Raw genomic sequence first — 24,328 nt, 5'->3', positions numbered from 1 at the left:
AAGACTACATTCTAGATTTACCTCCCAGCCTTGATATAGGGACTGATAGTCAGAGCCTACCCGACAATAATCAAGTGTTAGCCCTGCCCCCACCTATACACAGTAGTGTAGAGAACCTAGCTAGACTAGACACTACTAGCCCAGTGCACGTTAGGGGACTGACAGAGCCCTACTGGGCCGAACTGGTTGAAAGTCACAGCCCCGATGAGAGACTTGGAGCACACATGGAGACGGGGAGGTCGCCCAGTCCGGGCAGCCCCGCATCGATGACATCAACAACATCCTCGAGGGGATCTGTCAGGGTGCTAGAGATGCTAGCAACCTCGATAGCCGCTGCAGCCCAGAGAGAGGCGAGAGTGAGACTTGAAAGGATGGAAAGAGAACGCCTCCAAGCCGAGAGGGAGAAGGCCGAGCGTCAAGATCGGATGGAGGGAGAACGCCTCCAAGCCGAGAGGGAGAGGGCCGAGCGTCAAGAACGGATGGAGAGAGAACGCCTCCAGGCAAAAAGGGATTACCTGCAGGCGATGACCCAGGCTTTCCAGAACCTGACCCCCCGCTCCTCCACCCGGACCTCCCGGAGGTCATCATGCCGAGGGTCTAAGGCACCCTCTCCGGACCGAGGGGGCAGGACAGAAACCAGCCTCAAAGAAGAGCCTCTCAACGTCGCAGAACGGCTGGCCGGCCTACTGCAGGGACTGACTGTAGATGAGGGAAGTCAGGTGACCCCCCGGCACTATCACGTCCCCATCGAGACGACCAAGGACAATTCCTATCCCACCTACGACGCGTTACACCGTGACCCCCCATCGTCACACAGCCGGGAGTTCAGGAGCGAGACGCCCCCTCCCCCGATGGTCAGTTGGCCTCCAGGCCTACCAGTTCAGGTCAGACACAAGACTACCTACCTGAACCCACCCCCCCCGGGACCAAGAAGTCCACCTTCAGTGCCTCCCACCTATGCGCCTAGATCACTGCCATGCATAGGGCCCTACCTAGGCAAGCCATCGTTCCCGGACTTCACGAGAGAAGACCGGGCCCAGTACATAGAGTTGCGCATGTGCTTTGAGACCCTGATGCTTGAGTGGAGGATGAGAGGTACAAGTATGCCCTCCTCCTCAAACACCTGAAGGTGGCCCGAGCGCACTCCATCGCGCTAGCATATGCGCACTCTCCCACACCGTACTCTGTAGATATATCAATGTTACTGTATATGTATGTGCATTTGTGTATGTCATCTGTATGTATTAAATGTTGTAATTGTTCTATAGTTGATGCCTGTCTCCCCCCCGCTCAGTTATTTAGTCGGTGTCCACCATTTGAATCCAATTTAGTCTAGAGTGTTAGTGTTAAATTAGTGCCACTAAGGTAATAATAGTCCACGGGTGTGTATCCCCCCGATACAGTAAGCTATCATTGATTACTTGACTTCTCAATATGTACGATGCATTGCCTGTAAATGTCATGACGTAATGATCATATTTTACACGAGCTGACTGTTTGTTTTCTGCCTCTTCGACAGAGCAGCCTGAGAAGCAGCGCAACAAAGACCAGAAATACAGACAACATCAATACTGGATCAAATACAAATACAATAGCCCTACTATTCATATTGATAATGTAAATTGTGATTTTTGTTATTTTGTCTGGATATGGTTGCATTAAATATAGATAGGGCCTATATTTATCTATATGTTGTATTTTGTTGTTGTTGTATTATAATGTATTATTAGGCTATTGAATTGTATCGTATTATACTGTAATGCATTGATTTTGTGTGGACCCCACTAATAGTAGCCATTGGTTAATGGCTAATGGGGATCCAAATAAACAAACAAACAACCCCACCCCCCCCCCACCCCTTATTTTATAACCCAAAAAAACATACAATAACAAAAACCAGAAACGCAGACACACACAACATGCATCAATACTGGATCAAATACAAAGAAAACAAAACGTTCCTCTACTTTGTATAACATATTCTCAGACATAGCCTATATTCCTGGCGTCAGTCTAATACTTTGTTTTCTTCTGAAAATCTGTTGATTTAAAGTAAATTGCCAGGTCATTGTAAAAAAATATGTTATATCTTTATTTATTGACTCTTGGTTCAACAGGCTATTAAGATGGTGTTGTGTTTCTGTTGCGTCAAGATGCAAGATCTGCGGCGCAGATAAAAATGAACGAGACGGGAACGTGTGGAGAAATACGGTTTCTCTTTATTTAACCAGAGAGTTTGTAAGCAGATGATGTAATGCAGTAGCTTGGAATCAGAATGCTGCTCCCTGAATTCCAGGAATCTCGTTCTAAATGATGCAATCAGCAGTGATAGAGTTAAAGCTGATGAATCGTATGGTAAATATTCTAGGGTAAACCACACTGCAATTTGGGCTCTTTAGAGACATAGTTCAAGAAATAAAGATATGAGTACACGAGTGATTATTGTAGGCTATTGCTTGCAAGCAAGAGACACAAAACTGAGGTCAGAGTCTAAAGGGCTCTGCACACAGCGTGCGATTTCTGTTGCGCGTCAACGTTCCATTTTGAAGTTTGAATGGAAGTCTATGAGAACATCGCATTTACCCACACACGGCCCCGATTTTAATCGCACGGCGAACATTCGATTCCATTCATTTTGAATGGGACAAAGCACACGGCGTGCGAGTTTTGTCGCACTGTCAAATGAATGGAATCGAATGTTCGCCGTGCGATTAAAATCGGGGCCGTGTGTGGGTAAATGCGATGTTCTCATAGACTTCCATTCAAACTTCAAAATGGAACGTTGACGCGCAACAGAAATCGCACGCTGTGTGCAGAGCCCTTAAGAGTCGGTAGAGCACATGTCTGAAGACGCAGCTTCAGAGTAAGAAGAATGGGAAGAGTCAGAGGACATTATAGGTCGGGTTAGGGTTACACGGGTTACACGGTTCAACCTATATGTCATGCGGTGGGGGTACCAGGAACCAGTCATGCAAGTGAGAGGCGAGGCTGAGAGGTCAGTGCCTCCCTCAAGCCCGGATTATCCATATATTGCATCGGGTGAACGCCCTGGGGCACCAGCCAATGGGGGGGCACCAAATTATTCGGACAATGAATAGACCTTTAAAATATTTTGGGCACATTTTGAATGGAACTCTTAAGACAAAGCACAAAACATATGCACTAATGAGTTAACACATGCAAACTAACAGGAGCACACATCTAACTCTGCATGAAATGCTCACAGGTCGACCCATGCCTGGGCCGACGCTGAGAGGGCCTACAAAGGGCCTCTGCTGGAACAGCTCCAGATGGAGCTACGGCAATATATGAAACCAACTAATTGTGATACATAAGAACATCTAGTTACAGGAGAAAAATAAGCAGCCGGAACCAGAGCCGTCCGCACCCAACCCAGTGGTGCCAGGGGACCAGGGGTACGTCAAGGTCTTCCGGAGGAAGTGGAACGAGCCACGGAGGGAGGGTCCATACAGAGTGGTCAGGGCCACACCCACTGCAGTACAGGTGGAAGGGAGCACAACATGGTACCACCTGAACCGTTGCACCAGGACCTCCCAGCAGGACATCGGACACCGTGGACAAGGTGTTGCGGCTGACAGTGACAGGAATGGTGTGGTCAGACAGGATGAAACACAGATGAAAGACAGGACCATGAGGGGCCTGTCGTCATGGGGATGCCGAGGTCAGGGACCCGGCGTCCAAGGGGGGAGGGTATCAACTAGAAGCAGGAGCAGAGCAGATGGCGGTGCGGTTGCTTTTTGATTTTTTAGCAAAAAAGTGAGATTTAACTGAGGGTGAGATTTAACTGCTGGTGAACTGTCTAGGTTGAGCCGTCCTCTCTGAGTAGTTTTTGTGCAAAAGGCTCTGTTCTCTGTGGCGAAGGGAGGCGTAAACAGGGATTCAGAATCACTAGGTCTGTTTGTCTGAAAACCAGTGAAGAAACCATCATAACCCAGAGAATTTAGATTAAGCCAATTGCCCTAACTCTCGCAGGGGAGGATTAAAAATAGAAGAAAACACTATAAATTCAGTGAGTGAGAAAAAAGGTCCTGGTCATTATGACAATAATCTCAATAATCATAGGGATTCACATCCTATTAAGAAGAATTTCAAAGGGAAATAAGACTAGAAAAGACAGGAGCTTGGGGAGATTTGAAAGATACACATAATAATCACCATCAACCTAACATCCCATTTGCACCTATTAATGCTACCAAATCATGTAATAATTGCAAGTCAAGTGTCTGTGATTGTTTTAGTTCTTCTCCCTACAGACTAGCCAGAGCTAGGCGATGGATGACATTTGGTGGACTTTTGGAAACAACATCCTGAGATCCTCCTTCCCATCAGGCTAGTGGTGCACGATAAACAAAAACGGAGAATGGATGAATTGTCTTTATTACAAATCAGCAGAGATTTATTAACTACACAGATGATGTACTCAGTGCCTTAGGGGAGCAATTTTTACCTGTCTTGAGATCTTTTATCATACAGGGAGCAGGGAAGCAAATGAACATGATGACAGAACTGGGGGGAGCTGGACTTGGGGAGACAGAGATGGCTGTCCGTGAAGTTGCTAAGTCCTCGAGCCAGCTGCCAGAAAAGGACACAGATCTAGAGAATGGCACAGACCTAAATGTGGACATTTTGTATCAGGAATTATACCCTGATCTGATACCACGAGGACAGAAACGGGAGTCTGAGGGCTCAGACGAAGACTAACTGTGCAGGGGATGCAGTAAAATAGTACGGCTGGGAAATGATTTTGATATAACTGTACTTGAATGATAAGAGGACAGTGGTGATACTTGGGTTAAGGGCTTTTTCCTAAATAAACAGTCAAATAGGTTTTTTACGCCCTTAACTGATAAAGTGTGTGTTGTTAAAATATATTAACTATAGCTGAATAATAGTGTGTGATACTGGTGATGAGATGTTTAATTGAGGTTGTATTAATTATAGCCACGTAATTGTTGTGTGGTGCGTAGTAACTGTTAGCTTGTGTTGTAATGTGTGACTTCTGATGGAAGTCTCAAAGGGGGGAATTACGTAGAATTTGTGAGCTTTGAAAATGTGAATATGGTTGTAGAAATGTTGACCTGTGTGCTTCTTAAAGCTGTGGGTCAGGAAGGGGGAGCAGGGATGAGTAATAAAATCTTTATGGTAGGCCTGAGTAAACAAGGTGGGGTGGGAGAGAGCAGCTTGGGGGGATGGATGGCACTATTACAGGGTCAGAGGGAGGGTGCAGGAAAACTGCAAAGGAGTTTTAAATAGCAGGAACTGGGAAAGGTCAAGGAAGGGCATTGTAACTAGTGTTGTTCCGATACCATTTTTTAATCCCGATACCGATACCGATACCTGACCGTGCAGTACTTGCCGATACCGAGTACCGATCCGATACCACGGCGTTTGAAAAAACAAAACAAAAAAACATGTTTTTTGAGCCGCATACTCACCTCGATGTAAAATTATTGCTAACACTTAGTCTGGCACTGCTCAAAACCTTTGTAAAACAGGAAAAAATACCAACAGAGAGTGAATACTATAGAACTTTTTTTTATTGTCTACCTGGTATGGTGACAAGAAAATCAACCCCTTATAAAACCTGAAATGTGGCTCTCACAGATGCCAATCAGTGCAATATCCATTTAAGATATAAAACAGTCGTAGTAGTAGTGCAACAGCAAGTGAACATTTACAAACAAAATAACTTTAGTACTTAAAAAAAAAAAAAAAAAAAAAAAATATCGGATTTTTTTTTTTTAGTACTCGCCGATACCGATACCAGCATTTTTGTGCGTATCGGTGGCCATGCCGATACTAGTATCGGTATCGGAACAACACTAATTGTAACCAAGATTTCAGCCAGATAACCGACAGGTGGGAATGCGGCAGAGGACAGATGGAAAGAAGCAGTTAAGGGGAGGGAGACACTCAGAACCATATATGGAAATCATTAATGTGGGGAGTTACTGATGGAGAGATATATAAGGAGGATTTGGTGAACAGGAGGGGCTTCTTTTTGCAAACAGATTTCGGCTGTGTATTATTGTACTTTGCAATAAATGCAGTCTAACTTGAACAAACAACAGCTCTGGTTTCTATGATAATTTACTAGTCAGTAATTGAGTAAAGATAAATAAGATATTGAAGGAATTGCCCACGACAATGCCTACAACAGTCGTTATTGGACTTGGTTGGTATTGAGCTTGTTTTATTGTAGTATACAGTATGTGCATTTTCCCCCTTTGTTATGGTTTAGCATGTAGTCTCAGGCCATTTATGATGGAAATAATTAGCCTATATTTAGAAAGTCGTGTTGCATTGTGATGTGAGTTGCATTCAGATTTGAGCATCAGCCTGTACTGTAGTTATATGCTCTTGTAAATCTATGGGTTTTGTAACCATAGTAAATATCACACTTTCACTTGCAAAGTAGGAGGGTGTGTGTGTTGGGGGGGGGGGGGGGCACACATCAAGTCTGGTCACCCTAGGGCACCCTAGGGGGTTAATCCGGGCCTGGCCTCCCTGTATGAGAGTTACTCCTCCACCAGCCTGTCTGTGTCAGGAAGTCAAGGCCGTCTTTGCACCTGCAGTCACAAAGACCCACAGTGAGACAGAGGGAGAGGGAGGAAGACAGAGGGAGAGGGAGTGTGTGTGTGTGGGGGGGGGGACATGATAAGAATACTGCTGATGAGAACATGACATTCTTGGTTCATGCAGCTTTATTCATATTTGTTTGGCCACCTGATACACAAGTAAAGCACAGGGTGTCTTGAGAGGCACTATATACATAAATGACAGTTAGTATTATTCATTAGGCTATTTGCTAAACAATATGAACAATAAATGCAATACAAACAATATGATGTAAGTTGTAACACCAAACCAGAGACCTCCAAAAAGCAAGACAAGACACCTCCCCAGAGCAGACAGGTGCGCCGTGAAAGTGAGTGACGTCACGTCACTGCGAAATAGAAAACGCAGAGGTGAGAGAAAGTCGCGAGCGGTTCTGACGTCACGTCTCTCTTTCACTTTTCTTTTGCAGCGCGGGGACGGTGTTCCTGCCGCCTTGCAGCGCCACCGGCCGGGGGAAACCGGGGAGAGTGAAAGTCTCCGCCCCCGCTGCCTGAGTTGGGGATTTCTCCCCCGTTTTCCCTTTCCTAACTCCACTCCAGACATATAAACAGCACAGGTAGGTACCATGTTCACACCCCGCTGGGAAACTAACAGGAGACTAAACTGTATCTCGACATGTACACGAGCACCATGCAGACATGGACGTGTGTTTTCATTCTTCTCTGCAGCGCGCCGCCGGCGTGTCAGGGTCAGGGATGCGACTGGCTACGTCACCACTACCGGTACCTGAGCAACGAGTCGCTGTCGCTCGTGGACACGATGGTGAGTTAACGGTTAACGGAGCTCTGCACGGTGACACAAGGCAGCCTTCTGCAGACACACCTCAGCCTCACGTGCTGAGATACAACGAGGTTTATGTTATTGTTGTTATTGTTGTTGTTGTTGTTGTTGTTATTGTTGTTATTGTTGTTATTGTTGTTATTGTTGTTATTGTTATTGTCACTTCGTTGCATTGCTGATGAGCTGACTTGCCCTGAGCATTTCATTACAGCGTCTACGGCTCCGGCTGTATTATGTTGACAAATCAACTTTGATTTGATTCGTAGGATATTGACAATGTGAATGACTGAATAATAATCTATGAGAGAAGTAACTGTCAAAGTAACACTCAAGTTTAAAAGTCTTGTTTATTATTAGAGATTTAACAACGTCTGATGTCTGTGAAGGACCTCCACACTCTGCAAGCAGGCTGCCTGACTGAGATGATCTGTGACTTAACATCGTTATCTGTGTGTGTGTGTGTGTGTGTGTGTGTGTGTGTGTGTGTGTGTGTGTGTGTGTGTGTGTGTGTGTGTGTGTGTGTGTGTGTGTGTGTGTGTGTGTGTGTGTGTGTGTGTGTGTGTGTGTGTAGGGAGGAGAGTACACCCAGGAGCACATGCCGGTATCTTTCCCGTATTCTCTGTACAGACGCATCCACCAGGCTGAGGTAAGAGACATCTGACATGCTGAAATAATGTTGCTAGATCGATAGGTAGATAGATGGATGGATAGATCTATATCAGAAACTATAAAAAGTAAAGATATATATCTTAAATTTCGCATCAAGGCAGCACTATCTATCTATAGACACATCTATCTATCTATCAATCAATCTATCTATCTATCTATCTATCTATCTATCTATCTATCTGCGGTATACAAAATAAATGCATTATTATCATTGTTGTTGTTGATGTTGTTGTTGTTGTTGTTTTTGTTGTTGTTGTTGTTGTTGTTGTTGTTATTGTTAATAACAGTATCTCTCTCCTGGTCCAGTACTCAGACAGAGTGTGGTTCCTGAGCGAGGCGATCCGCCACATCAGGGATCTGTTGGAGGGAAACACGGAGGCCGTCACCTGGGACCAGACCCGCCTGGAGCACCTCCTCCTCATCCTCCACCGCCAGTCTGACAACCTCACAGCCTGCGTGAGTCTACTGTTATACCCCTAACCCTACTGTTATAACCCTAACCCTACTGGTTATACTGGTTATACCCCTAACCCTACTGGTTATACTGGTTATAACCCTAACCCTACTGTTATAACCCTAACCCTACTGTTATACCCCTAACCCTACTGTTATAACCCTAACCCTACTGTTATACCCCTAACCCTACTGTTATAACCCTAACCCTACTGTTATAACCCTAACCCTACTGTTATAACCCTAACCCTACTGTTATACCCCTAACCCTACTGTTATAACCCTAACCCTACTGGTTATACTGGTTATAACCCTAACCCTACTGTTATACCCCTAACCCTACTGTTATAACTCTAACCCTACTGGTTATACTGGTTATAACCCTAACCCTACTGGTTATACTGGTTAAGTGTTCTATCGTTCCATTCCATTCTATTATGTTATATTATGTTGTGTTGTGCTGTGTGGTGTGGTGGTGTGGGGTTGTATTGTGTTGTGTGGTGTGGTGTTGTATTCTGTATTCTATATTCTATATTCTGTATTCTATATTATCTCACGTTCAGGTAACTCAGAGGCTAACGTGTTGTTGTGGTGTGCAGGTGTCAGACAGGAAGCCAGACAAGAGGCTGGAACGCTACTTCAGGAAGCTGAAACACAGGGTCCTCAGGAAGATGGTGAGGTCACCTCCACTCATAATAATAATCATAACAATCATAATAATCACAATCATAACATCATAATCATATAAACATTATCATTATCATAATTATAATGATAATTATTAATAACAATCATACAAATAATAAAAATGATGATAATAATAATATTATAATAATAAGAACAATAAGAACAATAATAATAATATGATGATGATGATAATAATAATGATGATAATAATAATAATAATAATAATAATAATGATAATATGATGATAATAATTGTTATTAAAATAATAATAACAATAATAATATTATTATTAATAATAGTAATAGTAATAATAATAATAATAATAATAGTAATAATAATAATAATAGTAATAATAATAATAATAGTAATAATAATAATAGTAATAATAATAATAATATGTGTTATGTATTGTTTGTTGCAGAAGTACAGTGCTCAGGCGTGGGAGCTCATCAGGAAGGAGACCAGAGATCACCTCCTGAGGCTGGACATCCTGGCAGCTCAAACCAGGAGGCCCTGACCTCTGACCCCTGACCTCTGACCTCTGGTCACCTGACCAAACCAGTTTATAAAGCGTCCATCAAACTGATACTGTTTGTATTTTTATTTATTTATATATATTTTTTATTTATTCTATTTATATGTGTTGCACATTTTTTATAACAATGTATTTATATCATGATGTATTATTATATTTATTTATATGTTGTATTTACTTTTGAGGCCTATGGAATTCCTGTGGAATGTGAACTATGTTGCCTACATTGCTTTACACTGGAAGTGTCAAAAACTCAAACGAGAATAAAACCTTTTTGTGAACATCGTCTCATTCTGTTCTTGTGTTACCTACTGAGAGTGGATGTAACATTATAGCACAGGGATATACTGTAGATATGTTAACTTATTAATATTGAAAGTACAGGGGTGGGCAGGGCATGTTCCCCCAAATAATCCATATTATATGACGTGTAGGTCTGCATCTTTATGAAAACTGTTAATTTGGAAACATTGGTTAACTTAGTTTTCTTCAGGTAAATGTAAAATGTTGGTGCCCGCAACAACACCACACAGAAACCGAAACTTTGCCAGTATAACCCACCCACACAGGGACTTTTAGAGATTCATAAGGTGGGTGTCGGCAGTAAGATGACTGGTCCAACGTATTTGTGCTGCTCCCTGATTGGGACAGCGATTATGTTCAAGAAGAAAGGTCATTACAGGTTTTGATTATTATTAACATTAAACATGAGATGATAATGTTCGCCTTTGAAATGTGTTCAGTATTGGTGCCACTCAGTTTCCTAGCCGAGAGCTCATCTTTTGCTGTCGAAATGCAAAGATCTGGTTGGAGATTAGGCAGCAGCACCGGCCCTCAAACTGCCTTGGTGGAAGGGGTAATAAACAGTGGCGGGCGGTGCATTTCACACCTAGGCCTTCAGTGATGTCCTACACAGTCCTACCTGAATTATTCCACCTCTTAATACCATCATTATGACACGCCATGGCTCTAGAAACTATACATTTAGACAGAAACGCAGTATAACCGGGCGTTGCAATTGTTATTATAGCTGCACCTCGTCTGGGTGTATTCATTGCATGAAAACGGTCAGTTATTTCCCGAACTTTGCTTATCGGCCTGTCGATCTCGATAGGAGGACCGTATCGAGTCCATTCGAGGCTGGTTATCTTCCTCATGTTCATACGGTCACGGGGGTGTGTTTTCTACGGTAGCAAGTGATTAAAAGATTGCATTGAAGCCCCACTTACTCACACAGCTGAGCCAGCACACACATATCTACGGACCCCAAGGTGGCTCCGTACATATCTACATCTCTTGCAGAAAAAATAAAATGCTTTGTACTCACCAAAACAACTGATTATTTGAACACAAAATCCATCCTCCTTTCTTTCCTCAACAAGACTTCAATGTCTCTGTTGTACAGTTGATCAGTTCCACCAATAAGTCCTTTTCTACATGGATAGCGTTGCTAACGTCGGGGTCTCTTCTGATTATGTCTAGCTTTTCTTGGAAGGTTCTTCTTGAAAATGGCATTGTTATAATATCTGCCACCAAATCTACTTCTTCTCCTCCTTCAGCCATTGTGGCTGCTTGTAGAACAACAGTTTACATCTACACAAATTAGCGAGATCAAGTTCAGTTTGCTAGCTCTGCCTCCCAATAGTTCGTATCCAATCAAAAGACGTGCAGGTGCTGATCAGGTGGTGCGCCACACAGCAGGCGCCTTGTCGGATTTGCTCGCCAACTCGAGATCTCACTACGGTACGCCAGTTATTTTCTCGTTCACTTTAAATTACAATCTGTACTCGCGCCACTGTTGAATCTGCAGGCGGGCAGATTTCTTGGTACCCTGGCAACACATTATGGCTGAAATTAAATTAAATTATTGGATAAAAGCTAAAGCCCAGCCCTCCAAATGGCTGGAAGCAGCGCAACCAAGAAGAAAGCTATGAAATGAAGAGAATAGACTAAGGGAATAATTCAATACATATTTGTGGAAAAATATATCAAAATTAAATGTATATTCTGATGATGTTTAGGCCAGCAGAGAAGGCCTTGCTGGCCCTGACGGCCCACCACTGGTAATAAAGACCTCCTCCCCCCGCTTGGATTTGTTGCTTTGGATAAAGGTGTCTACTAAATGTCTACAATGAAAACATGTAAATGTACAGCATCACAAAACACCAAATCTGTTATTAAAACACAAAAAAGACACTCGCTGCCAACCAACTAGCCTATATGTGGTCCGGTCGATTGGTCCAAGTCGGCATCCGCTTTAATGTTCAGACTTTTCTTTTGAAAAATGTAAAAACATTTCAGTGTTGTTAGTCAACTAACATAGCTTGTTTTGCGAGCCTGCTAACAATGTGTTAGAGTTAAATCTCACCAAATCTATTGCGTTGCAGTATTTTGGCTTGAGCGAGTTTGTGTTGTGATTTTCAACAACATTTAAATGTATTTCCATGTTTCAAAATAAAAGTCATTTTGAACATTTTGATTAGCCTACTTGCTGCCATGTGGACCAAACCACTACTAGACCATGGCACAAACTCCATTTCAGTGCGGATGTTTATTTGCAAAACATTTAATCAAGAACAACACGGTTTTTCTGCAGAAAACATATATACCTAGATAGATAAATAAATACATAATTAAATAAATAAATAGATAGATATCGCACAGTAGTCAACATTATCATAAACATAATTATGATCAAATTTAAAAGATGGCCAAAATGGCTTTGGTTCTATGTCCTGGTCCAGATGGTGTTGGTTCTATGTCCTGGTCCAGATGGTGTTGGTTCTATGTCCTGGTCCAGACGAGGCTGTCAGAGTTGTGCTGCAGGATAGACTGGAGGGTGAGCAGCACCTCCTTCCTCGACACCTCCCATGCGCAGTAGCCAGGGCTGGACTTAGGGGGGTGGGGGCCCCTGGGCTTGAGTCATTGTTCGGGCCCCTACCTACACTAAAAATGATAAGCTACAACTACACCAACCAGAACCTATGACCAGAAACACACGTATCCCAATGGAGTATGTTATTGGCATAAAGCACATGAAAAAAAAGCAAGTGTTAGGCCTGAACCAAGCGGTCAAATGTGGCAGAACCCCAGAACAGACGGACACAGAGACAAGGGTGACAATAATAACATTTTTATTTAATAAAGACAGACAAAATAACAAACCTACACTAACAGGGCCTACGTGGGGGGAGTGTGTGGGTGCCTGAGACGAAATGTAAGTGAGGTGTGCATTGGACAGCTACAGTATGTGTCTGGGCGCGAGTGTCTGAACTCATGAAGCATCTACGACTGGTTTGAAAAACCCAGTAAGTTTTGGAGTTTTTCTCAGTGTCTCCCTTTCGCGTTCCACTTTTTCATTTTTCTTTTTTCTTTTTTGCGCTCCACTCTCGTAATTCCTCCTGTCCGCCATGATCATGACATTGACAATCGCTCCACCAAAGATGATGCCCCTGCCCTGCGCGTGACGCGTCGATGTAAACCTCTCCATTGGCCTAAATATACAGTATAATTAAACAAATGAAAACACGTCATTCATCAGAGCGTCCAGTAGGAATAGTGATAGGGGCTGTATTTCCATGCCCGCGGGGGAGGGGGGGGGCTGTATTTCCGTGCCCTGCGCTGCGACAAAACACTTTTTTCCAATTTGAACGTAATTTATGAATTCAAAATCAAAGAGCAAATATTTATTCATACATTTGGATTTATTTTGGGGCCCCTTGTAGCCCGGGGCCCCTGGGCTCAAGCCCATGCATAAGTCCGGCCCTGTGGGTGGGGGTCATATGTCAAGAAAGAAACATTGACAACTTAACTCAGCTGTTTAAATGTACTCCATGAACACATTACGTAGGATAGTTAGCTTTAACTAATTATAATACACTTGTCACAAAGCTAATGCATAGCTAATGCGAGCGGTTCCCATCACGAGTAAGGAGCTAGCTCGCTAAACTGTCCTGCACCGACACTTGAGTTGCAACCACGCAAATCATACCACGGTGGCCTCGTCTATCTCAACCGGGCCTTGGCTAACTAACTCAACCGGGCCTTGGCTAACTAACTCAACCGGGCCTTGGCTAACTAACTCAACCAAAGCATTGGCTAACTTACTCAACCAAAGGCCCTCATTTGTTTTTATCTCACGCATTGGTGAAACGCCATAGTTTAACAATGATTGACAGCAGGCTAGCAGCCTCGCTTCAGCTGGGAGAGTGGACACGGTCCTGACGGAAGAATTAGCCATCAAAGCTAACTCCGCACACGCTTACCTTTCACTCGGACTAAATGCTGCTTGTTCGATACGGTTACGTTTTACTTCGACTTTTACTGATATATTAACCACCACTGCCGTGAAACAAATGATTAAAACGTTGAAACGTTGATTCACGACTTGCTAAAATGTAAAACTGTACGCGAAATGTCCTCAACGGACTTTACTCTCCTGAGTCAAAATCCCAAAAAGGAAGTTCACCAGATCAGAACAGCGTCGTTTCGGGTTTGCGTTGTTAATAATATTAATATCATTATTAATAATGCATTTATGTTGTATCCATTGTATAATAATATAATTATAATTATAATTATAATAATAGCCTACTTATTATTCTTATTATGTATTTTGCATAGCGCTTTTCTCAGTAGTCAAATACACTTCATTACATGGAGAGAACCAGATTAGATGGATAAATTAAAAAAAAGTCACATGAAAGCTTATAGTCAGTAACAATAGTTACAAATTAAAGGCAAGTTCAAAAAGATGAGTTGAGATCATTTGACTGAGGTGACCTTTACTCCTGGGGGGTATTCCATCAACGTCACTAAAGGAAAATCCAGGTTTATTTTGATCCAAATAAAATGCATTATATTATACAAATAAGGCTGGATCTTTTTATAAATGTCGCGGGATTTATATAAAAATAAATAAGCCTAGATTGGACGTTGATGGAATACCCCTCTGGTGATGGAGACAATATATATGAGAATATGAGACTGCGGGTAGGGGTGTGCTGGAGCCTGGAGGAGGTCAGAGAGGTAGGAGGGTGCCATGTTGTTGAGGGCTTTGTAGGTGGTGAGGAGAATCTTAAACAGAATCCTAAATGGGACTGGGAGCCAGTGAAGGTTTTGGAGGACTGGAGTGATGTGTTCTCTGGAGTGGGTTCTAGTGAGCAAGCAGGCAGTGTTCTGCATGTGTTGTCTGTTGAGGACTCTGTTGGGGCCCCCAAATACAACACAGTAGTCCAACCTGGTGGTAACAAACGCATAGACAACCAGTCAACATATGAAAAAAAATCATTCTTTTTATTAAAAACAGTATTGCTAGTTACATATTCCATTCATGAGAGAAATGTGTAACTTTAAGAGCCAAGGCAAATATTAAGGATTACTCCAGAATCAGCTTTTTGATTAGTTTTCGAATAACTGATGACCAACATAACTTGAGAACTTTTTGCTGTTGTTGCTTGTTTTGTTTTTAATTAAAAGATATAAACTGTAAATGTTTTCAATTAAAAAATAAAACTGATTGCATATGCGTTCACCCACAATACCCGCAAACAATTAAACCCAAATCATAAAATATAAAAAAGAAATACATAAAACCATTACATTTAACAAATATTCTCTTGTATATATAGTTAAATGTGCTTTTATTTTATTTATTTGTCTTAATCTAAATAGCAACTAGAATCAAAATCAGTTTTTTGCCTCCATAGATCAAGATTTAACAGATTTGTAAATTTAACCTAAGCTCCCATTCCACTTTTTAAAGAATGTTCTTGTTTTTACCACCTTAGCTGTAACTGTTTAGCCTCGACAGTTTTCAGTTAAATGTATTCATGTAGCCATTCCTTCGAGAAATGTGTCCGAAAGGCCTCGCGGATACTCACACAAATCAAGTGACATAATTGAATTGTCTGAATAATTACTTTTTACAGAGGGGTGCTGTCATAATGAGTTGGATTGTAATGTCTGTGAGGTATTTTGGACATTACTATGCAAATAAAAGGGCTATGGCCATTAGACGAAACAAAATATGTCTATGAAGCAAACTTACATAACGAAATACTGTCTGGGGTACTCCACTACAGCAAAAGTAAAGGTTAAACCGTTTCATAAGTTTCATACATTCCATGGGAGGTCTACACATTATCTATTCTCGAACCATCTCATTCTAGAATGTGGCTGCAAGGCAAATTGTTTTTTTAAATTATTATTATGAGTCAATGACAATTTGTAGTGTTGAATTGACATGAAAAGCAAAACAATTAAAAAAAAGAAAAAAGAAAAAAAAGAACACACATTTACCCCTAGTGCTTTTAATTATCCACTCAGTAAATATCTACATCTTACTCAGCACTGAGAATATGCAGTCTACGGTACAAGCACTGTACTAAGGAACTCTGGAAACACAACCAACCGTAATGCGTCCTCTCTCTGTTACTGTTCTGCAGCCTTGAGTGACTGCCTGGTGCCTGCCCTGCAGGGCATACCAGGGGGATTACTCAATACGCCAGGCTATTGCCAGAAAAAAAGAGAATATGTAACGGTTCAATATTCCGCATGCTTAACCTCTTAGGAATCCATAAAGAATCGAATTTGTAGCAAGGTTCTAGAATGTTGCGGCCATTGAATACACCCCATGGTGTATTCAACCTTTACTGTTCCTAATATATGTGAATGACATGTCATCAGCATGTGATTGCAATTTGTTCCTGTTCGCGGATGACTCGGCTCTGCTGGTCTCTGACAGGGACATATTGCAGGTGGAAAAAGCGCTAAGCACTGAACTGAGTAGAATCTGCATCTGGCTAGCTGACAATAAACTATCAATACACCTAGGTAAAACTGAAACCATCCTATACGGATCCCCATCTAAACTCAGAAAGGCTGTAAATTACAAAATAAAAGTGGGTAACATTACTATCACAAGAAAAGAGGATATTACATACCTGGGCTCCATCTTAGAGGCAAATCTTTCCGGAGATAAAATGGCAGCAAAAGTAATCAAAAAAGTTAACCAAAGAACTAGATTCTTGTACAGGATATCCTCACTTGTCAGTAAAAACACACTGAGGACCCTATCAGGAGCTCTCATTCAATGTCACTTCGACTATGCCGTAACATCATGGTACTATAGAACCACAAAGGCCCAAAAAACAAGACTCCAGACAGCCCAAAATAAACTGGTTAGGCTTCTGCTAGGCCTCAACCCTAGGACACATCTAACCGCTGCTCATTTTTTGAGCCTTGATTGGCTAAGAGTAGTTGACAGAGTGCAGCAGCTTGCACTGGGCCTGGTCTTCAAGATACGCTACACCACAAAGACACCCAAGTACCTGTCAACATACTTCCAAAAAGTCAACAACGTCCACACATACAATACCAGAGGAAGCTCCACGAACCACGTTCAACCGCGTTGCACCACAAACAAGGGGTTTGCAAACTATGCAGTAAAAATGTGGAACGCCCTTCCTATAATCTTAAAGGAGTGCAAAACACTGCCCACCTTCAAAACCACTCTCAAAAAACATTTACAGGAGGCTGCAATCCGTAACTGGACCCTCTAAATCAAAAACTGTACATACTTGTTGTTTTGTCCCCCCGCCCGAACTACCCATTGTACATATTATATGTCTGTCCCCCTGCCCGAACTACCCACTGTACATACTTTGTGTTTTGTCCCCCGCCCCCACCTGTGGTGTATGTCCCCACCTGTCCTACCCGCTGTACATACCTTATGTTTTGTTGTATTGTTCTTCCCATGTTGGATGTATGTTTATCTTGTAGATAGTACTAGTTATTTGTCTGTATTATCTTGTAGATAGTACTAGTTTTATTTGTCGGTCTTACATGTAACGATGAATTGAGAATCAACCCAGTGAGCAATTTTACGTTGATTAGACGTCTAAACAACGTCTAAATGGCCCGTAGACGTCTAGGCGAAATCGAGGCTAAATATCCGCCAAATTGGAAATTTAAAAAACGTCTATGTTTAGACGTTGAAATGCCGTTGAAACATAGACGTTGTTTCCCTGTCTATGTTTCAACAGCATTTCAACGTCTAAACATAGACGTTGTTTCAATTTCCAATTTAGCCTAAATTTAGCTTAATTATAACCTAGACATTGAAATACCGGTGTTTAAACGTCTAGGCTAAAACAAAGCCAAATGGAGGTGAAATTGAAACGACTGTTTCTATAGGCATTTCAACGGCAGACTATATATAGCTGTTGAAATGCAGTTTAAACAGACGTTTCAATTTCCAATTTCACATCAATTTAGCTTTGTTATAGCCTAGACGTTTAAACACTTAGTATAAGTAGACAAATACAATTTTCATGAGTAATAAGTAAATATAAATAAGGAAATATGAATAGGAACATGTATTTATTTAGGGAACTAGTAAATACGAAATAAAAATAAGGAAAAAAGAATATTAAATATTAACAATGTTGATTGTTGTGGAACATTTAACAACATAATAACAACATATTTAATAACATAATAACAATTAAATAGGAACATTTAACTAGTAAACATTTAACTAGTAAATACAAAATAAAAATAAGGAAAAAAGAATATTAAATAATAACAATGTTGATTGTTGTGGAACATTTAACAACATATTTACAACATTTTTAATAACATAACAATTAAATAGGAACATTTAACAACATAATAGTTTTTATTGACAGTTATGAGACAACATTTAGGTTGTCTTCTGTCTGTAGCCAGCACCGCCCATTCTGCCTGGGGCCTGCTTCAGGTGATCTCCGATGCTCGCCCTTGCCTCCACCTCTGTGACCTTTTTTAGTTTCATGACAGCCTCTGTAATTAAATAAAGCAAAATAAAAGTTATTTTCACAGAAGAATCCCATTTAAAACTTTAAAAAGCAAGAGTAAAGAGCCAGATAAATTGTGGATTGCCTACTATGTGCCAAAGAAAATGTAATATGCTTGAATGTCTGGTGCCCTGTAGCTCTTGTTCCTATAGTGAGCAAATGTTTGACACTCGCCACAAAATAATCTGTAGTATGCTACCACCCACCCTAGACCCCCGTGTATGGATAGTAGAGTTGAAGCCGTTGCTATAGACAACAAACCTTTAGTGCACACCTTTTTGATCATGTCAAGTTAGCTGATGACGGTGCAGGCCTGATCAACAACAACATGGCGGCCTACAGTACAGATGATAAGTTAACCACCTAGTATAATGCTGCCTGGAAAATTACCTCAGCATCGACAAGACCAAGGAGCCGATTGTGGACTATAGAAAGGGTAGCAAGAGGAAGAGAAGAAAAAAGCCCCACCCCTTGCAGATACAATGCTTCTTGCCCAGTTATCGGTTCCAACCTACCCAATATGACACGGTACAGGGCAGTCTGCCCAAAGGCCCTCTTGTTCCGTACAATCATTTCAACCCTTTGAAGTTTAAATATTTTGCCATCTCCATTGAACTCATTTTCAGGTGTATTATACATTGAACTCATTTTCGTGTATATTACATTTTTGGGGGTTTAAATTTGTTGCGGTAAATGCAGCCGTAAACTTTTATTTTAAATTATCACCATGCTTTGTCGGAAATGTTCCTTCTTCAGCTCCTCCTCCTGCTCTGTGAACTCTGTTTCTGTCCCCAGCTGTCGCAGTGAAAATGTTTGCCCTGGCTCTCTCCTCCTCACCTCGTCCAAAATTTCGAGGAGTAGGCCCACAACTCTCTTCTGGAATGCTGATGTAAATCACAATGTAATAAGTTAAACAAAGTGAAAACATTCCGTGCTTAAGCAAACCGCAAAGATCTCACAAATATAACCATTTCTGACTGAGGCAATGGAAGGAGCTTCTTCTTTTGTATTTTCACATACTTAACAGGACTGAAGTCAAATAACATGAAATGTTACTAGCTTCAATTGGAATTCTTACTGTTCTCTGAGACTGGGTGTTTGTCTTTAGGTCCTGTTGAGATAGAGAGCATACGAACAAGTTTGCTAAATCAGTTTGGAGCAGAAGAAAAAAATCACAAACATGCAGATAATGGTGAGATGCATTTGAGTACATACGTTTAGGGGGAGTCAGGCTTTTCTGGGGTGTACCAACAACAACATGATTTGAACACGAACCTCTAGGAGTCCTGGTCTGTGCTGGTGGAGAGTCAGAGAGGGCCACTATTGAAATGAGAATGAAACATGTTAGTGATACAGGTCACTAATACAGACCTGTAAGCTTCTTACTATCAAAAGGAAGTACCATTGGAGCTCTGTGCCCTCTGTGGAGTCAGGCGTTTCTTGGACAAGCCTGAAACATAGAATGATTTGTATTCAACTGTTAAGGGTCGCTCTAGACCTCATCTGTGTCAAAACATCAACAATAACTAAGACATGCTGTGACAACGTGATTTGAACACGAACCTCTAGGAGTCCTGGTCTGTGCTGGTGAAGAAATGAGGGCCCTGGACCTTGATATTTGACTCAGCCTTCTATGTGTCAAGTCTGAAACATAGAATCATTTGTATTCAACTTCAATGGGTTGCTTTTGACTTCATCTGTGTCAAAACAACAACAACAACATGATTTGAACACGAACCTCTAGGAGTCCTGGTCTGTGCTGGTGGAGAGTCAGAGAGGGCCACTATTGAAATGAGAATGAAACATGTTAGTGATACAGGTCACTAATACAGACCTGTAAGCTTCTTACTATCAAAAGGAAGTACCATTGGAGCTCTGTGCCCTCTGTGGAGTCAGGCGTTTCTTGGACAAGCCTGAAACATAGAATGATTTGTATTCAACTGTTAAGGGTCGCTCTAGACCTCATCTGTGTCAAAACATCAACAATAACTAAGACATGCTGTGACAACGTGATTTGAACACGAACCTCTAGGAGTCCTGGTCTGTGCTGGTGAAGAAATGAGGGCCCTGGACCTTGATATTTGACTCAGCCTTCTATGTGTCAAGTCTGAAACATAGAATCATTTGTATTCAACTTCAATGGGTTGCTTTTGACTTCATCTGTGTCAAAACAACAACAACAACATGATTTGAACACGAACCTCTAGGAGTCCTGGTCTGTGCTGGTGGAGAGTCAGAGAGGGCCACTATTGAAATGAGAATGAAACATGTTAGTGATACAGGTCACTAATACAGACCTGTAAGCTTCTTACTATCAAAAGGAAGTACCATTGGAGCTCTGTGCCCTCTGTGGAGTCAGGCGTTTCTTGGACAAGCCTGAAACATAGAATGATTTGTATTCAACTGTTAAGGGTCGCTCTAGACCTCATCTGTGTCAAAACATCAACAATAACTAAGACATGCTGTGACAACGTGATTTGAACACGAACCTCTAGGAGTCCTGGTCTGTGCTGGTGAAGAAATGAGGGCCCTGGACCTTGATATTTGACTCAGCCTTCTATGTGTCAAGTCTGAAACATAGAATCATTTGTATTCAACTTCAATGGGTTGCTTTTGACTTCATCTGTGTCAAAACAACAACAACAACAACAACAACAACAACATGATTTGAACACGAACCTCTAGGAGTCCTGGTCTGTGCTGGTGGAGAGTCAGAGAGGGCCACTATTGAAATGAGAATGAAACATGTTAGTGATACAGGTCACTAATACAGACCTGTAAGCTTCTTACTATCAAAAGGAAGTACCATTGGAGCTCTGTGCCCTCTGTGGAGTCAGGCGTTTCTTGGACAAGCCTGAAACATAGAATGATTTGTATTCAACTGTTAAGGGTCGCTCTAGACCTCATCTGTGTCAAAACATCAACAATAACTAAGACATGCTGTGACAACGTGATTTGAACACGAACCTCTAGGAGTCCTGGTCTGTGCTGGTGAAGAAATGAGGGCCCTGGACCTTGATATTTGACTCAGCCTTCTATGTGTCAAGTCTGAAACATAGAATCATTTGTATTCAACTTCAATGGGTTGCTTTTGACTTCATCTGTGTCAAAACAACAACAACAACAACAACAACAACAACAACAACATGATTTGAACACGAACCTCTAGGAGTCCTGGTCTGTGCTGGTGGAGAGTCAGAGAGGGCCACTATTGAAATGAGAATGAAACATGTTAGTGATACAGGTCACTAATACAGACCTGTAAGCTTCTTACTATCAAAAGGAAGTACCATTGGAGCTCTGTGCCCTCTGTGGAGTCAGGCGTTTCTTGGACAAGCCTGAAACATAGAATGATTTGTATTCAACTGTTAAGGGTCGCTCTAGACCTCATCTGTGTCAAAACATCAACAATAACTAAGACATGCTGTGACAACGTGATTTGAACACGAACCTCTAGGAGTCCTGGTCTGTGCTGGTGAAGAAATGAGGGCCCTGGACCTTGATATTTGACTCAGCCTTCTATGTGTCAAGTCTGAAACATAGAATCATTTGTATTCAACTTCAATGGGTTGCTTTTGACTTCATCTGTGTCAAAACAACAACAACAACAACAACAACAACAACAACAACAACAACAACAACAACAACATGATTTGAACACGAACCTCTAGGAGTCCTGGTCTGTGCTGGTGGAGAGTCAGAGAGGGCCACTATTGAAATGAGAATGAAACATGTTAGTGATACAGGTCACTAATACAGACCTGTAAGCTTCTTACTATCAAAAGGAAGTACCATTGGAGCTCTGTGCCCTCTGTGGAGTCAGGCGTTTCTTGGACAAGCCTGAAACATAGAATGATTTGTATTCAACTGTTAAGGGTCGCTAAGGGTCCATTTAACCCGTTAAGGGTTGAAATGGAGACTATTTACAAAGGATGAGTCAGGTCATAAATTCATACAGAAAAATTCCAGTTAAATCAATAACTAGGGGTGTAACGGATCACCAAACTCACGGATCGGATCGTGTCACGGATTTAGAGTCACGGATCGGATCATTTTCGGATCAACACAAAACATTTTTATCTTTTTATAAAAACTACCTTTTCCTTGAACATCACTGCTGCAATCTGGTTGCCAAGTGAAACCTAACTTTACCTAAATAATAAAGTGAAATCCTTTAAACATGGTATATTAAAAAAAAGCAAATAAAGCAAAGCAGCCTCAAGTTTATAACTTCATATTCATTTTCAAAAAGATGATGTCCACATTGTCTGGGGAGAGGGTAGATCTATTTGCAGTCACTATGTCTCCTGCTGTGGAGAATAATCTCTCGCTAGGAACTGAAGTAGCAGGCACAGCCAGGTAGCGTGGCTCAAGCACGTTGACCATATTTTGAAACCCTCTGTTCTCCACAACGGAGTATGGCCTCATGTCTGTCGCGATAAACTTCCCAATGGAATTTGTAATGGCTTTAGCACGGTTTGAGTCTGCAGGAATGGGTTGTTTAAATGACATTTGGAGAAGTTGTTGAGCTACCTTTTTCTTGCTCCCCGGTCAACACACCAGGGTGATGTCGAGTCAGTGAGTACGTCACAGATTATTTTTTTCTCTCGCAGGGCTCAGGGTATCAGATTTCAGGGTATCAGGTTGCACACAGCTTCATGGCAACTCTACGTCGTGATTTACAAGAGACATTAACTAATATTAAGTAATGTTATTACTTGATTACATTTTGCTATTGTTCCGCAGGTACACATGCGTTCCGAACTGTGGAGGGTGGATTATCCGTGATCCGTTACACCCCTATCAATAACCCTTAAAATCAATAACTTAAAATAAAAAAAACACTGAAATTAAATGCCCACAATGAATCTCACAACCACAAATGTTACACATACCATTGTAAAATATATATGTATTTATAAATATAAATAAATGAATAAATTCTCATATCAACACCCACTTTCATCAAATAAAAAGTTCGTTTGGGATGAGATCGCCTGTCTGATCTGCTCTCCTGTCACTCAATTTGCAAGTGCAACAGTGGCTCTCAGTCAGTAAAAAACAATGGTGCCATTTCACTGACAAGAGTAAAGAGAAGGAGAAATGGCTCAAGTTTACAGGTTACCTCAATGTTTAGGTACCTATTAAGCATTGGGTTTAAATCCGAAATTTTAGGCTACCTAATAGGCGCACTTTCACTTGCGTTCATTGCAAATCGGCAGCAGCTAGCCAGCACTATTTGCCTGCAGTTAGACAAACCAAGGCCATGGCCTGTAACGTTAGCTAGCTCCACGCGGCCAATGGCGATTCCTAGAGTAGCCCTAACTTAAGCTTCCAATTCACCCAAAGCTGGTTAAACTCATAGCAATGACATTACGTTCTTTTCTGCAGTGTTTAACAAACAATCAAGTAACGTTATCTAAAACTCTAAAAACGTATCTAAAAATCTAGATAACGTTAACGTAGCTTTGTGTCGTAGGTTAGCACTTGCTAACCGCTTAGCTAGTTTCATTTACGTTCTTCGACAGCATGGTTTGTACAAAGTAAAAACAACATATTTGTGTACTCACCCGCAAATACCCCTTCAAATACCCAGTTAATGAATTTGTACAAACCTTCGTGGTGAAAGGACATGGTTTTCGACTTGCTTCACTGAAAATGTGATGTTTTCGCTGGTGAAACTGCTATGTGACCTTCCGCGTCGAGGATTAGAGGTGTGTGGAGAGGT

General features: G+C 41.6%; 1 protein-coding gene across 1 annotated transcript; it reads left to right on the top strand.

Annotated features, from left to right (window-relative positions):
- Positions 1-7,254: 7,254 nt before the first annotated feature.
- LOC308162374 (interferon a3-like) lies at positions 7,255-9,745 on the top strand (the record flags this gene model as incomplete). Its single annotated transcript, XM_080536531.1, has 4 exons — positions 7,255-7,401; positions 8,395-8,544; positions 9,141-9,215; positions 9,650-9,745. 4 exons carry the CDS (start codon positions 7,255-7,257, stop codon positions 9,743-9,745), a joined length of 468 nt encoding a protein of 155 aa, XP_080392657.1.
- Positions 9,746-24,328: the final 14,583 nt, after the last annotated feature.

Source organism: Nansenia antarctica, assembly GCF_963989245.1.
Source record: "Nansenia antarctica genome assembly, chromosome: 7".
NCBI lineage: Eukaryota > Metazoa > Chordata > Actinopteri > Argentiniformes > Microstomatidae > Nansenia > Nansenia antarctica.
Note: the sequence above shows the minus strand (reverse complement) of the source record. Positions and strands in the feature narration are given on the sequence as shown.